Below are 16890 nucleotides of genomic sequence, written 5' to 3'. Positions count from 1 at the left end.
GGGAGTGATGGCTCTTAAAGTGCAATTTGTGCTCCCCTAAAAGGTTCAGCCTCAGTGACAACAGGTACAAACTGTACATACCTTTATTTCATTCTCCTTCCATTGCACTTTAAAAAAACGTGGCTTCTTTTGGGGCTCTGCTAAGATTTGGACTGCCAATTTTCAATCATGTGCCATTGACGCCAAATGTCAACAGGACTTCTCTCCAAAAAAATATACTCAATGATCGTTGGTAACCATCTGATTACACGACCTGGCCAAAGGCTCCAGTCATTGCTCAATGACTGAAGGAGAAGCATCCTTGGATGTATTAAATCAGACAGCAGCTAATTTCACTCTTAGTGTTAGAGTTAGAGCTGATCCATCATCTTCATGCAGTGGTTCTGCTTTGTTTCTTGAGCACTGATAATTGTATATTCTGCCAGGGTCATGTCAGGTTTTAAATGGTCCCTGACTCAGTGTCCAACTCAGTAGAATAGAAATCAGAAGAGCTCTGGGCTCAGATAACCGTGATTGGAAATCACTGTTCCTTGAAGAGCGTTCCATGAAGAACCCCTCTGTGGTCCCTTTCACACGTGCTCTCTGTTAGCTCAATGTGAAAGCACTGTTGAAGATGATAAACCAGGCAGTAGAATTTGCTATTTAATAAGTGAGAAAATGTATCAAAGAATTCAATGACAAAGGACATTAATTATGCCTTCAACAGCAAAAAAAAGTTTTAAAATCAATTTAAAATTATTGATGATCATTGATGATAAAATGTATCATGCAAGCATTGTGGCTGTTTTATTGTTAGACCAATGCGTTTCAGCTTGCAGCCTTCGTTATGATCACCCTGATGAAGGCCACAAGACGAAACATGTTGGTCTAACGATAAAGATGTTCTATACTACAAGTGATGCTGGAGCTTTGACCTTTTTAGACTTTTTTTCCCTTCTCCATGCGCCTTGGAAGTAGGTGAAGATGTGCCAGCTCTGCTTCTATAGCATTGTGGCTGTTTCTATAATGTCCCAATGATCTTGTAAGAAACAGCTTATTTGAATGATAAAAGACCTTTAATTGAACACGTAGATGAAGCCAGCAATGTCACGCGTCCAATGTCTGAAAATGTTGAAGCTTCATGTCAGTCTTCCTAGAGCTTTTACAGAGGGGTTCCTCAAGGTTCCTGTTTTAGGCTTTTGCATGGCTCCAATCTGGCAAGCCCCCAAAGGCACCCTGAAGCCCCTGTTCTTGTCAGAGTGCACTGCATGCACACTGACCCATCCTCCCCCAATGTATTCTGTTTTTGTCGTCCGGAAGGTCCGTTCTCATCTGGCCGCTTTAAAGAGCAGCGTCAGCGTGGCCTCATCAAACTCCTCTGCTACCACCCCGCCCGCTGTGTCTCGATCGCAATCTTTCAACGAGCCTCTTACCCCTAGCTTTGAAAACCTTCACCTTCGCAACAGCCAAGAACCCCACCAACACTACCACCATCACCCTCCATCATCATCACCATCCTCATCAACTCCTGCACGCACTGACCCACAACCCCAACCCCAGCCTAGGCCCTCCCCCCATGAACCGGCCCCTTCAGTGGAGGTCCCTCCCAGGGTAAGGACAGGAAGAAAGACCCCCGGTGTAGTTGTTTGACACAATTTTCTGTCAACTGACCAAACGGGGCGATCGTCTTGACTCCCAAAGAGACCAAACTGTCATTATCCTAAACTGTTCACTTCATTACTTTAACAGCTTCCCAGCCGCTGCCTGATTCTTTATACTGTCAGTAACTCATGTTTTATTGGATTTTCTTTCTGGTGGTGCAGAAAACAAATGTGTAGGGGAGTGATACTGTAGATAATTGAATTAAATCTAAATTAAAATTAACATCAGGGTCTTTTGAAATCTACAAGTTGATTTGTAGCCATTTCAGCTGCAGAAAGCTGACTGCTCTGTGTGTCATGTCATGACGTGTCTACTCCAAGAAAAAATAGCTTGCTGTTAGTAAGAACCATAAAATTCAGTAGGTGACCTGTTTAGAACCCAGCTGCAGATACAGCAGCAATGCTGAACAGTTGGACTTGTTGAGACAGTGTGTCTCCATGTCATGTTGCTTTTTCTTTCCTTACTAGTCCAATTCAGCCATTTACTGTAAGGCCACAGACGGACATTAAAATAACTGCAGAAAGAGAGAAATATAAGCAAAGGAGGGTGGGATCTCTGCATTTAGAAATTGTTTTTCCCATCTGAATGTATAAGACGTTAAACACTCTGGATAAGTATAGGAAAGACAGGGAAGCTATTTGACACCACCCACAAATGTGGGTAGTGAGAAGTTACGAAAGTAAAGATCTAAATTCAGTCCTCTGATCCAAAGTTAGTTGTCCTCCAGAAAAGGAAACCCGCTGTTACAAGCATAACTGCTGCCAAGTCGAACCGCAACCCTGTCGAGACCGAACTGTAATGTAGATGGAGTTTGAATGCGCCACATGACCATCAGTTAGAATGAGACACGTCACAGGAGTTTTTCAATCTGAAAACACGGCCGAAGCATGTTACTAAGTAAAGACTGACCTGTGATTAACATCAGTTCATGTTTCCACTTTGTTCCACATGGTCTTTAACCTGAGCGTCTGGAGAAAGCAAAATGATGGCTGTTCATGTTGCTCTAAATGATATCAGCACGGCTTCGTTGTGTTCTGCTGCATTTTGGATGATACCCATTGTTCTGCATTGGCTTTACTACATTTACATTTGACAACTGGTGTGACTCGTGACTACTGGTTTGATAGTTGTGTTTTCCAGTGGTGCTGGGGGGTGTGTGGTGGTGGTGGTGGTATATTGGGAAGTACTGCACCCGTTTGGACCTACAAATTGATCTGATTATTATGCCAGTTTGAGCTACAGAGCAACACAGTTGAGCCCACATTTAGTTACAAGTCTTATCTCTGGTTTGTTAGCAATGTCTGATGTGCTGTGAGCAGACTTGACTTTATTAGTCTGGTGATGAGTGTAGCTACTTGAGAGGTTTTTCTAGTTGAGCAGGATGTTGCGTCGCTTCTGGAAAGTCCTCACTGAAGGGTTTTCTGATAGGTCGGGATATGTTTTATGTATCTGCTGCACTGTCAAGCACATTATTGCACACGTTTATGTATGAGCTGGTCAATGTGTTTATTACGAAAGGTTCCTGTCAGGACAAGATCACCGGTGTTGTCAAGGCGAGACTCGCCTCATCACCATGGCAACGCCTCACACGGCGGTCATGCTGTGCACCGCAATGCTGCCAGGTAAACTAACATGAGCCCTCTGATTTTATGTGATTCTGTGTGTCTTTTCTTTTTTGTAGCATCACTCCAAATGTCTTCACTTCTTTCTTTTTGTCGTCTCGCTTCTCGTTTTCTCCTCTCCCTTCATAATTCAAAACACCCCATCTGTCTTCTAACACAAGGACCAAATCTAATTACTCTTGCAGTTTGGAAATATACACACAGTTCAGAATAGTATAAATAAAGACCTCTGTTAACCATCATGCTGATTTTGAGAAATACCTTACATTTAAAAACCAATTGACTTGAATGTATCTTTGATTGTAAATGCCATTATTATGAGGGATTAGCACTACTTGGTTTGTCTGCTACTATGTGGTTGCCATGGTGCTAATTATTGGGAACAACTCCATAGACTCCATCCACTTTAATGAATTACATTAAGCTAATAATAATTCATTAACAGTACATTACACTATTGTTAGATTATGTACAATTGATCATAATGAATTGCTGATCACTTGAAAATATGAATGGAGTTTTTTATAATGTAACATGGCTGATGTGTGTGTTAATATTTAAAAAAACAAAGTATAAAATTCATAAATAATTCATGACACTTATTTTGTGGGGGGGAAAAAAGGGGTCGAAAATAAGTATTTTTACAATGGCTAAGTAGTTACATACATGAACTGTATGTAAGTGTACAGGAATAGAAGTGGGCCCAAAATGCTACCTTGTGAGACTCCACTGATAATATTTTTACCTGAGGGTATATCAGTGAAGCTACTGTATGTCTACAGAGAGCATTTGATCAGAGATGGTAGTTGTATCAGTCTTTATCACTTTGCAGCCTTGAGGAGACGAGTGAGTGTGATGAAAATGATGATTGCTTTTTTTTCAACTGTGTGATTAAAAAGTAAAAACCAACAACCTTAAATGTGCACACACAGAGCTGTCCTCACAGTCTGTCAGTGCTGCTGTAGTCTATGTGTATGGAAGTGTGTGGGAGGGTTTATGTAATAGTGCTAGCTGTTTAACCTTGTGATACTTCTCTGTGTGTATGTGTTTTCACATATCTTTCTATCTCAAAACATACGCCTTCTCATTCCCCCTCTTCCAACCTTGCTTTGCTGTATTTTGTCTCTTGAGCAATTTAACATTTAGCACTTGTTTGTACTTGTTTATATATTAATCAGAAAGTTTATTTAGATATTTAGTATAATACCTTTTTAATACCTTTAATATTCAGTCTTTCCTTTTTGACTATAGAGTACCGTAGTGTTAAGAATGATGTGTATCTCCCTTATCTCATTTTCTCTATCTATAAGTATGGACAAGAATAACATCTTTTAAAAAGGAGAACTACCTGCTATGTTTGGAATATAAAAATCATACAATTTTGATTAAAACTGAGACAGAAATTGGATTATAAAAGTAATTTAAATGTAGTATTAACGTCTTCTGATTAGCAGCTTTTTGCCTTTTCTCTCCATTTTGCTTCATATGCAGAAAGTGGGAGCACATTTTGAGTCATAAAAGGGAAGATGGCTAAAATAAAAGACATTGTATATTGATTGAAAATATCAGATTCTGTATCATAATAAACCTAATGTTTTAAAGTCATCACATTAAGCTACAGTAGTTCTGCAGCACCACCATTTATAAAGTTAGTCTCTATACTTTCTCCATCTCTGACGCTCATAATTTCGGTATCTATTGGCTCTGCAGTGCCGCGGAGCCTCGGCTGCTGTGGGAACGAGTGGAGAAACTGGTTCCCAGATCGACCAGTAACAGTGGCAGTGGAGGCTCCAGTTCCTCCAGCAGCTCCAGTAACTCCAGCTCCCAGCCCGGTTCTCACTGCGGCTCTGGAGAGAGGTTCAGGGCCCGTTGTGAGTCCACACACACTCTTAACAAAAGCTGCATTTTACAAGTATACAGGAGGTGGACAAAATAATGAAAACACCATTTTTAACAGTTGTGCTAAAGTAGATACGTGAACGCCGAGGTGGAAGCAAACATGGTTGGATTTGCCTTTTTTTTTTTTTTTGGTTATCAAAATCACTCGTAACAGTATACTGACCGTTCACCCTTCACTCCTCCCCCCCTCCACCTCCCCCAGCCTCATCCAAATCAGAGGGCTCACCCCTCCAACGGCCAGAGAATGCTGGGAAAAAACCAGAGGAGAGGAGGGACTTGGTCAGGCCGAGCAAACCAGCGGTGAGAGTTAGACTCGAAGCTGACTAGGCAGTAGTGCATTAGCTGGGATAGATCTGGATCTAGAACGCTGTGTGTGTGTGTGTGTGCGTGTGTGTGTGTGTGCGTGTGTTTGTGTGTGTGTGTGTGTGTGTGTGTGTGTGTGTGTGTGTGTGTGTGTTTTGGCCCGATGGAGCTTTTTCTCCTTGTTTTTTTAAATGTGTGTGTTTGTGTGTATGTGTGTGATTAATAACAATAAATGGGCTTCTTTGGATTGTGTCATGAGTCATGTGCTTTCCTTCCAATAAGATTCACGGTGAGAGTTTTCTGCACTAATCGCTCGCTTTCTCTCTTTGGTCTCTGCCTGGATAGCGGTCATCTTAAATCATTCCTTCTCTAACCTCAATAAAGATTTGACCTTTTTCTTCTAAACTGATATAATTTTTCATCTTTCCAGCTCTAATCATTTTCTCATTATTAGAATTAATCCATTAACCTTGCCTTCAGAAGCTCGATGAGCATCAGCTGTACGTGGTGCAACCGTCATCTCCTTCCTCGCTTCATCGTTTTTCAGCTTTGCTGATGTCACGCTGGCTTGTCATTGGCTGGTGTTACCTCTATAACCACACTTCCTCTCCGACAGCTTTCTGTTTCCTGCTTTTCCTGCTTTTCCTGCTTCCTACTTTTGTCAAACGACGATTAACCGATAAAACACCTTAGCTAACAACTTGAATATCTTGATAAGAAATAACCCCGACTGAAGAATGGATGAAATTCCAGAGCGAGGAGAAAAGAAAAAGATGGATTCAGGCTTCACCTTTCATCTCTTGACCTTTAGGACCTGACGGCTCTGGCCAAGGAGCTGCGTGCAGTGGACGACGTTCGCCCCACGAATAAGGTGACGGATTATTCGTCCTCCAGTGACGATTCAGACACCACTGACGAAGATGACGATGAAGAGGTGGACCAAGAGGCGGGCGAGGAGTCGACCTCTGGCCCGGAAGACTCCAGAGCTGTGTATGTACATCAGTTTAACCTTGTAGTGACACTTAACATGGACCAGCGTGTAACAGTAAAATAGAACCAATGACCAATAACAGTACAAAGAAATTCCATAAGATCCATAAAAAAACATTAATTCCATAAAATCATTCTTAAAACAAATAAATACATAAAAATATGTAAAGTATAAAATATAAGTGCATATCAATTCCTGTGTGTGTATTGCATATTGATCAATTGGAAGTGTTTAAAATATGAATTGCACTTGGTATAATAACACTAAAATAAATAAATATTCCTGGTTGCATCAGTTTAGGTTAATAAATAAGATTACATGACTCTTAAATAGAACTGCAAGTTAAAAGTTGTACCTTAAAATAGGGAATATGGAGATGGACTAGACTACACTATATAGTTATTATTTAGGAATGTATCTATGTTGAATGCCTCTTCCTCTCTCCCGCAGCTCTTCCAGGCTGAGTAACGGAGAGACGGAGTCGGTGAAAACCATGATTGTTCACGATGAGGGTGAGAGCGACGCGGGCTCCACGCCCTGCAAAGACAGCACGCTGATCGTCAGACAGGTACTGACTGAAGAGAAAAACACAACACCCATCTGTGTTTACACCATTTGCACTGCACGCTGTATATTTTTGGTTGTTCTGTTATGTATTTTGTTCATTCATACCCCCTCCAAGTCTTTTTTCCACTATGTGTTGATCATTTTCTGTTGTTAAGTTATTTGTGTGGCCGATGGAGAGAAGGTAGAGAAGTATATAAACAATACAGCAGGTTGGGTTGGAAATCTCATGCGGCTATGATTTATTTATTACCATATTATAGTTATTTACACTTATTACATTAAGTTTAATGACATGTTCAACCCTTTAAAGAGGGCATTGAATAGCTTATAAAGATATTTGTCAGTTCATACATGCACTTAGTACCATTACACACCACAAAATGATAATTCTCTCAACATATAACTGACTTCTAACAGCAGTTTTGTTTCCGCCTGTAGAGTATCCACTTTAGCGTACCCTTTGCTGTAGCTAACACCTTCCCCTCCCCTCAACTCATCAGAAACGCATCTAGACCCAAAGTCGTCTACCCCTCTTTCTACTTCCAGAGTGCAGGTGACAACAAAAAGCGGCCGTGCCCCGGCTCTGGCTCGGCTCCGGGCCAAGCCCAGAGCCCCGTCCTCCTTACAGGCTTCGCCCCGAGCCCCGGCTCAGTGTCGAGCCCGGGCCTCGGCCACCACACCCCCAGCCCCCACCATCATCATCACCACCACCACCATCACCCCACACAGCACTCGGACAGGAACGGCTTTGCCAGCCGCATCCACCACCTCCCAGACCTGATCCAGCAGAGCCACCATTCCTCCCCTTCCTCCTCTGCATCCAACTCCCCTTCCTCTTCCAGCCTTGCCAGCCCCTCCACCATGTCCCCCCAGAGCCCCCTGGAAAAGCTCGGCATCCTCCTAGAGGTATGTCCCCAAGCTCTGACACGGACACCGGCCTACGGTTGCCTTTTTAAAAGAATCTAATCTTGAAAAGGAGGAGCAAAGAGAGGTCAAAACCATCATGGCCCGCCAGATTTGGGGAACAGTGCAGAATCCTCCATGTGCCAGTTCACAGCTTAAAAACCAATAATATGAATAGTTTGAAAACATGTTTTTCATCATGACCTGCGGTGAAATTCTGCTCACACTGTTGTTTCCACATTTCTGACCGGCCATGATGATAATGTCTTTTCCTGCATCTGTTGTTTTTGTCTGCCGGATTGGGTGGGCCCTCTGCTGGTCACCGTCGGTACTGCTGATCCTTCTCTGCCTCTTCAATGGCTCCTCACCATTTCTTGTTCTTTGTTTCTCTATTGATTCCTGAAAAGAGGTGGTGTTGGTGGAGGTATTTTAGAAGTACATCTGGGAAGTCTAATTTTAGTGTTATTCATTTTTTTGCCCTGGGAAATTCTTGTTAGGCTTACTGAAGATAGGAATTAGCAGATGCACGGCCCCAATTTACCAAAGGTCAATATGCATCTTCACATTCTACTAAAATAATGTTACTAAATTTATAAAAGTAGCATTTTCTCTGTGGGAAGGATTTACAGCTGTAGTCCAATCATCCCTCAATCTCACTGAGCTTGTATTTACAATCACAACAGACCCGTTGGATCTGGTTTTGAGCATTTCTGCTGAAGTGTCCTCTGAGGCCAGACTTGGTTTTTTACAAGCATTCCCCTCCAAAAAACATCAAAATCTCATTTAATTCCTTGACGTCGCCTATTTTCAGCAAACGAGTCATATTCTCACATTCCCCAGACAACAGATCATAGCGAACAGGGCAGTTAGGAGTACAACGGCAAGTATGTTTCCCATGGAGATCCTTTTTTTTTTGCAGTTTTGTTTCCCTTTCGTTCTTATTGTCAACAACACTCTTTATGTTTTTGCCCCACACTATCGTTTTTTACCTTTTTACCTGAGTATTTATAATTTTGACCTCGTGATTGAATGCACCATTGTATTTGCATGCATTCAGAAATATCTCAGTTTGCTTGCTTGTTTGTCTTGTGAATCGTTTACATGAAACTCTATATCTTTAAATAATCACTCATCCAGACTCTTAATATTATGTCCTCATTAATCTTATTGTTTCTTTTTGTAGAGCCAATCTAGTAATAACATGCAGAAACACAAGTCCTCCTCCTCCTTCACTCCGTTCATTGACCCACGCCTCCTCCAAGTCTCTCCATCCACCGGCAGTGCCCTCAATAATGTTGGTAAGTCTCCACCCTGAGTGACTGCTGGGAAAAAATGTGACGCCAAAAGGTGCACAACCACAAAGATTTGTTGGTACTTTTATTGTAACATCTGCTCACAAGTCTCCATAGACATTTTTCCAGCAAAAGATCCAGGAACTGATCCAGTGAACTTTCTTGATCTTCATTTTAGTGCACTTTATTGTTACATATCACTTCTTATCAATCAGCTGTTAGTGGCATTTAAACAGTGAGTAGTTCACACTTTAGAGCTGCGGCCATTGAACCAAAATCATTCCTCAGGGGTTAAGACTCTGATGTGTGTGACATTCACAGAAACATTTCAAACCAAATCCAAATCAGTGTTACAGCGTGGACTCCTCCTCACCTCCAGGTCACGCCGCTCATTAGCCGCCACAGTTTACAAACAAACTTTTCTTATCACGGCAGTCCTCCTGTTCCCATCATCCCTCAGAGGATCGGCCGTAGCCAGGGCCAGATCTTTCCAGCCTCCAGGCCTCTGGTATGCTGAGCCATTACCTCACCAGATACAGCTGCTGACTGGCCACTGACCCTTTTAAGTGTGCTAGATTGTTCGGCCTGCATTTAATCAGTGATTTGATGAGTTTAGATTTTCCTACAGATGGCGGTGGTCTTCTCTGAGAGAAAGAAGAAAATTGTCTTAAATTTCACATCAACACACTTTTTTTTGTGTAGATTTGATTAGAACAGTTGCTGGAAAAATGTCCGTGAATAAAGGTTCTTTTATTTCAGACTCTGTTTGAAAACAACATTCCCAGTCTTCAATTTTAGTTTATTTATATTTCACATTTCATACAACAGACGTAGACTCAATGTGCTAAAAGGGAAAAAGCTTAACATAAACATACATTTTTATTCAATTTTAGACAATTTCATCACGATTAATCATGAGATCCATAAAACCTTTCTAATGCTGACCATTTGACTGATGATCACCACGCCTGGTTAAAGAGAACCTTTTATGCGTTCCCTTATTTTCAGGCCTATATATAATGTTACAATGTCAGATATTCATATTAAACATGGTCAAAGTGTCAAATAATGATGTGAACATATGTAGAAGTAATCCCTGTGAGCTCTTATTTTTTTTATTTATGTAGATGCTTTTATTTTGAAGCAGTAAAGCAGGAATTGTGGGGTTTGCATCAGCAGTAACGTAACTTAACATAACTCTGATATGGCTTCCCCTTGGCTGGATTCATAAAACCTGGCCAATCAGAACAAAGTGGGCTCATCAGGGGGGTCAAGAGAGACTGCCTGTTAGAGACAGAGGCTGAACTGAGGGGCCAGTATAAGATAAATAAGGAGTTTTTTGAACTGTGAAGCAAGCAGTGTTACTCAAGTGGAGCCCCAGAATAAATTCTACATCATCATCTTACACTGTCCTACCTAAGCCCCTCCCTCTAACCTTTTAGGCTACGCAAACGACGCCCGGCTGGCAGAGGCGCTGAGGGCCGACCCGTCCCGGAAGGGCTCCGTGGTCAACGTTAACCCGGTCAACACTCGCCCGCAGAGCGACACGCCGGAGATCCGTAAATACAAGAAGAGATTCAACTCTGAGATCCTATGTGCTGCACTCTGGGGTAAGAGCAACAACTTTCACATATATACATATATTCACTTTAGCAGGTTCACGTCAGTAAATAGGTTATTTAGTTATTGTTACATCACCACAAACAAATGAGACAACATGTCAACAAGAAGACTGTTTATCTGTGTGCTGCATCATCTTTAAAGAGACAAAACATCATCATCATCATCATCATCACATCATCTGCATCTCCAGAAATCATACTCTATTCTGTCCTATATGCCATCAAAGGGATTAGATTGAAGTTAATTTCAATTTGTATCAGTAAAAAAATGAAGTATTAAAGTAGATGAATTTCTTTAGTCCTGGTTTAACACCAGTTTAACAGTTGAACACCACTTATCACACTGTGTGCTATTATTAAAGCAGTGCTTAATAATATTATCTTCAGTTACCATTATAACAGTTCTCAGCTATAACTGTCCAAACCATCTGGTGGCAGCAAAGCTCTAATAAAGATTACTGCTCCATCTGTCTGACCAGACTGCACACTTTATTACCAGCTGTAGTCAGTGTTATTGAAGTTTTGCTATGTGTGTGTGTAAATGTGTGTGTGTGTGTAGGAGTCAACCTGCTGGTGGGAACAGAAAGCGGCCTGATGCTGTTGGATCGTAGCGGTCAGGGGAAAGTTTACCCTCTGATCAACCGACGGCGCTTCCAACAGATGGATGTCTTGGAGGGACTCAATGTCCTGGTCACTATATCAGGTACACACACATGCACACGCACACACACAGAGGCACAAGGGCATGCGCGCAGGTGGTGGAGTGGTTAAGAGCGCATGCCATATAAGCAGCGGCCGGGCAACCTTTCTGCATGTCACACCCCCCCCCCCCTCTCTCCTGTAATTTCCTGTCACTCTACTGTTAAATAAAGGCATCTATGTCAGAAAAGCATGCACACAGATTTTAGTTTTATTACATATTATGAATTGAAGTCACACTGGAATGAGGAACTGATCAATAGATGGACTGAAACAAACATGAAACCACACAACTGAGTCATTCACACATGGACACTATTACAATGAAAATACACACAAATACATGAATTCATGCAGATGCCTTTGCATAAACATAAGTGCACACAAACAAACACACACACACGCGCGTAAACACACACACACACACACACACACACACACACAGAGTTAAATTCTCATTATGAGACTAATCCAGACTTTCACTTCTTCTTCACTTCTTCCCAGCATACCTCTTAACTCCCACTCACAAACCTGGAAGTGCACACTAAAACCTGCTACATCCTGTGTTTTCTCAGACAAAATGTGACATTTGTATACAGACACGCGCGCGTGGGGTGAAGTTCCACGTTCTAACTTCTCCTTCTCAATTTTACTCAGACACACACACTCGCACACGCACTCGCACACACGCACTCGTGTCACAACAGATATTTTGAGCTAAACGGATGTTGAGTAAATCTCTGCCGAGTGAGACCACGTCATGTGTGTGTACACTATGTAACACTGACACACACTTGAGCTTTCCATGATGGAAGGAAACGCAACAGAGCGACACACGTCGATTTCCGTCCGTGAGATGCATTTGCGGTTCCCAAATGTAAAAATTGGACGTCATGGAAAGTTGTATCACCGTAGTGTGTGAAGATTCTCCTCACCGGCATCTCCTCTTTTATATTACTTGGAGACATTATAAGCAATGGCCTCATGCGTTAAACATATGGCCAACTTAAAGGGGACATATTGTGTTTTTTATGGTTTTATATGCTGTTATGATGTTGGATGCTAAACATGGTCAAAGTTGCAAAACTTGAGCTTAACGTATGTAGAAATGCATCCTGCAAGTCAAAAACCAGGGCTTCAACCTGCTTCATGTCCCTGAACTGCTATCCGTTCTCTAGTCTTGGTTGCTAAGGTTGTTGCTAAGGTCTTTTACATGTGCTGTTTGCACTGTCCACTCTCATATTTCAGATCTGATTTTAGCTTAAACATGCACGGATGCATTTGAGAATTTGACATTCCGAGTAAAGAATGAGAAAAATGTGCAAAATCCTACTACTATAGCTTGCACGTGTCTAAGAGCCGGCCAATCAGAACAGAGTGGGCTCAACTGGAGGAGCAGAGCTTTAAAGACAGGAGCTAAAACAGTTGGTTTCAGACAGAGGTTGAACTGGGGGGGGGGTAAAGTATACACACTGTAAAAAGAGGGATTGCTGACCATTTATTTTTGTTCTGTGTGTGTGTGTGTGTGTGTATGCATGCATGCACGTGCGCACCCACACATGCCCATTCACACAGTAATACACAGTGTTCCTTTTTCCCTACTTGACTGAAACTCAGACTCATCAACTTCCTGAATGTTGCAAAACACAGCAGAGATACAGGATGGAGGAAAACATCACAGCTCTCCTAGAGTGTGAATTGATATTGTTATTTGCCCCAAGAACAAGAATGCAATCATCCAGATGTGTGTTAATAGATACATTGAGACAGAAATTAAATCTCAGGGTTGCTTTGACTTCCTCAAATTTGTGGACACAGATGCAAAGTTTGCAGTGTATCAATTATAAAAGGTCACTTTCTCCCTACTTCTCTAAATATTGATCACCACTTCTCCCTCTCTCCCTCTCTTCTTGTGTTTCTCCATCAACGACAGGTAAGAAGAACAAGCTGCGTGTGTACTACCTGTCCTGGCTGAGGAACAAGATCCTGCACAATGACCCCGAGGTGGAGAAGAAGCAGGGTTGGACCACTGTAGGAGACCTGGAGGGAGCTGTGCACTACAAAGTTGGTAAGGAACAGGCTCACAGTTTGTAAACAGAGGGGATTTTAGTTATTTCATCACATTTAGAGGCAGAAATACCGTGACTGGTCTGCCAAAGGCTGGGAACCTTTTTTTGTCTTTGGATGTTTCCAGTCTGTCTCTATGGTTACCTGTCTGTGTAAAAGGCTGGGGTAAGGTCAGGGGTCGGTTTAGTGGGGTTAAGGTCAGGATAAGAGTATGAGCAGCAATTTCACATCTACCCAAACAGTGAGGTATCAATCAATCAAACTTTATTTATATGGCACCTTTCATACAGTGCAGTGTTTTACAATTAGCTGATAATAAGACAGAACAAGTGACAACATAAAGAAAAGGAATAAACACAAAGAACAAATTAAAAGACAACAATTGAGACAGAGAAAATATGAGAAAATGTTTTTAAAAATAAAATAAAAATAAAAAATTAAATAGATAAAATAAGTCAATAAATAAGTCGAATAAGAGAGAATATGAGAAAATGTGTATTCAAAGTTTACAAATACTAGGTTAAAGTAGATTAAAAATATAAGGAACTTTAATAAAAGCTGGTTCAAACAAGGTTACAATAGATAGTAAAGTGAAATAAAAGAGATGAAGTTTATGTGGAAGATATATGAAAATGTGTCTAAATATCATTATCATTTCATCACTAATCCGTCTTTAATGTTCAGATTATGTCAGTTTTTTTTGTTTTGAGATAATCATGTCAGCTGGTCATCCCTGATTTGTTATGAATGTATGTTTCCCATTAGAATAAAAAAACTCCAGCCACATCTGGATTCACAATGGTGACTCAGTTTAGTTTATATGCCTCAGGGTGAGTTTACATTTACAATAGAAGCGATGTGAGGAAAGCCCTGGGTGAAGTAATAATGACAAACCAAGTACATCTGAGCACACATGTAACACACGGCTGTCCTGTCTAAAATACAGAATGTCCTCTGTGATGGTAGTGCCCGTTGAGCAAAGAGCGGCACTTCCTGTTGGAAAACCCTCTCTGCTGATCCATTTCCTGTCGACAATTTTCGTCTATCAAATATTTTAGTTTTTTTTTTATCAGATTTGATTTTTGGAACCACAAATTGGAAAGTACAAGATTTTCCCCCCCAAAAAAACCCAGAGATGGCCCGGATCACATCCCAACTCTCTCAGTGCCACTAAGAAAGAAAAGAAGTATTAATTACTAACTAAAACTATGTCATTGGCTAAGTGGAGGCAAGAAAGCTCTCAGCTGATCAGAATACATTTGCAACTTTAACTTCTTCCCTTTAACTCAACTTATTACAGATGTTGGGTCAAAGAGGAGCAGTGTAAGGATCTTTTTAAATGAGATATATTCATAAGATTCTAAAATGTTTATTATTTATTGCACATTAAGAAAAAAAAACATAATACAAGAAAAATAATACATGCAGAACTCAAACCTATCTCACCTATATGGCTTTCAGTTGTTTAGATTTACAAGTATACAGTAAATGAGGCATTCATACCTTAGAACAGGATATTGCCATGCACATGCCATGTTTTAGAGAATTATAAAATGAGATTTGATGGCAGTTAGGGCTGATGAGGGCTTCATATTTTATGCAATGAATCTGTAATAAGAACTGTATGAATTATTGCAGCAGGAGAGAAAATGAAGCAATCAGCAGGAAATAAAATGAAGCAATCACAAATGAGAACACACAATCCAAATGAACTCCATTTGAATCTATTTTACTCCTTTTAAATGTAAAAAAAAAGAAAAAAAGAAAAGAAAGTTTGGATCGAACATCATAAACGTGCTGCGGCTGGAAGTCAACGGTATGAATGCTGGTTTCCCACCTCCATGGTCACTGAGCCCTGTCACACTCTGCTAATGATTCCCTTTTTTTTCACTTTAACTCTCACCAGTTAAATACGAGAGGATCAAGTTCTTGGTTCTGGCCCTGAAGAACTCAGTGGAGGTCTACGCCTGGGCTCCAAAGCCCTACCACAAGTTCATGGCCTTCAAGGTGAGTCAAGCAGCCGCTGCAGCTCAGCTGTTGCATGGAGATTTAACTTTTCCTGTTATTGATGACGAATACACGTAAAGCTGTGAGTGTGTCTGTGATGTATTTACACCTGATATTATTATTATGTAATATGTGTCATTTAAAATACAATTTCATTAAAAAGTCTTTAGTGCTGCTTTGCTGTCAGTATTTCTCACATGTTTTTCTTACCTGTGTGTTTTCAGTCCTTTGGTGACCTGGTGCACAAGCCCCTGCTGGTGGACTTGACCGTAGAAGAAGGTCAGAGGTTAAAGGTCATCTACGGCTCATCCTCAGGCTTCCACGCCGTGGATGTGGACTCCGGGGCCGTCTACGACATTTATCTGCCCACACACGTAAGAGCTAGCCAAATACGGACGAACCGTTCCAAGCGATTCCTAAATTGTTTACCGTGTGAGTCAACCCGTGATTGTTTGTTTATTGCGTCGTCCACAGATCCAAACCCACATCCAGTCTCACGCCATCATCATCCTGCCCAACACCGACGGCATCGAGCTGCTGGTGTGCTACGAGGACGAGGGCGTCTACGTCAACACCTACGGCCGCATCACCAAGGACGTGGTGCTGCAGTGGGGGGAGATGCCAACCTCAGTGGGTGAGTCAAAGACATCACATTAAGGATCATTTCACTTTTTTAGCTTAATAGATAAAACAATCCAGGGTCTCGATCAAGATTGAAGTAAAGCAACGATTTAAAAAAAAAAAAAGAAGGAATTTATCAGATGAACTACAATGTTATTAAATACATATAAACTGAAACAGTGTGATCATTTGACAATACATATCTTAATCTTGAATTTACATGTATTAAATTCACATGTTCTTTTCACTCTATGGCAATTAAACAGGGACTTCTCAATGGATCAAATTCTTTACAAGGATTAGTTGATCTTTGATTGCTCATTAATTAACACATGCTCTCACACACACACACACACACACACACCTAGGCATCGATCATTCGTCCTACAGCTGCAGAAAAATCACACACACACACACACTTTGCATGAGATCTGTTCCACGTGTATCTCTCTTTAAGCAACTTGTGATTTTTTAAATTATCATTACTATCAGCTGACTTTATTTCCTCTCTGCAGCTTACATTCGTTCCAATCAGATCATGGGTTGGGGTGAGAAGGCCATAGAGATCCGCTCGGTGGAGACGGGCCATCTGGACGGTGTCTTCATGCACAAGAGAGCCCAGAGACTTAAGTTCCTCTGTGAAAGAAATGACAAGG

General features: G+C 41.2%; 1 protein-coding gene across 4 annotated transcripts in view; it reads left to right on the top strand.

Moving 5' to 3' along the window:
• Positions 1-16890, top strand: part of LOC133992781 (mitogen-activated protein kinase kinase kinase kinase 4-like) — a 95144-nt gene that overhangs the window by 75312 nt on the left and 2942 nt on the right. Inside the window, exons 16-31 of one of the 4 annotated variants that reach the window (XM_062431517.1) lie at positions 1300-1590; positions 3160-3263; positions 4974-5134; positions 5365-5462; positions 6277-6455; positions 6907-7024; positions 7570-7595; positions 7665-7929; positions 9110-9224; positions 10661-10828; positions 11400-11543; positions 13473-13607; positions 15513-15613; positions 15838-15987; positions 16088-16247; positions 16750-16889. In XM_062431517.1, coding sequence (XP_062287501.1) covers positions 1300-1590; positions 3160-3263; positions 4974-5134; positions 5365-5462; positions 6277-6455; positions 6907-7024; positions 7570-7595; positions 7665-7929; positions 9110-9224; positions 10661-10828; positions 11400-11543; positions 13473-13607; positions 15513-15613; positions 15838-15987; positions 16088-16247; positions 16750-16889 — 2355 coding nt within the window. Of the gene's footprint in view, positions 1-1299; positions 1591-3159; positions 3264-4973; positions 5135-5364; positions 5463-6276; positions 6456-6906; positions 7061-7569; positions 7930-9109; positions 9225-10639; positions 10829-11399; positions 11544-13472; positions 13608-15512; positions 15614-15837; positions 16003-16078; positions 16248-16749; position 16890 lie in introns of all 4 variants that reach the window. The other 3 variants (XM_062431516.1, XM_062431519.1, XM_062431518.1) reach the window with 3 other exon arrangements.

This window comes from Scomber scombrus, chromosome 13 (genome assembly GCF_963691925.1).
Source record: "Scomber scombrus chromosome 13, fScoSco1.1, whole genome shotgun sequence".
NCBI classification, from domain to species: Eukaryota; Metazoa; Chordata; class Actinopteri; order Scombriformes; family Scombridae; genus Scomber; species Scomber scombrus.
Note: the sequence above shows the minus strand (reverse complement) of the source record. Positions and strands in the feature narration are given on the sequence as shown.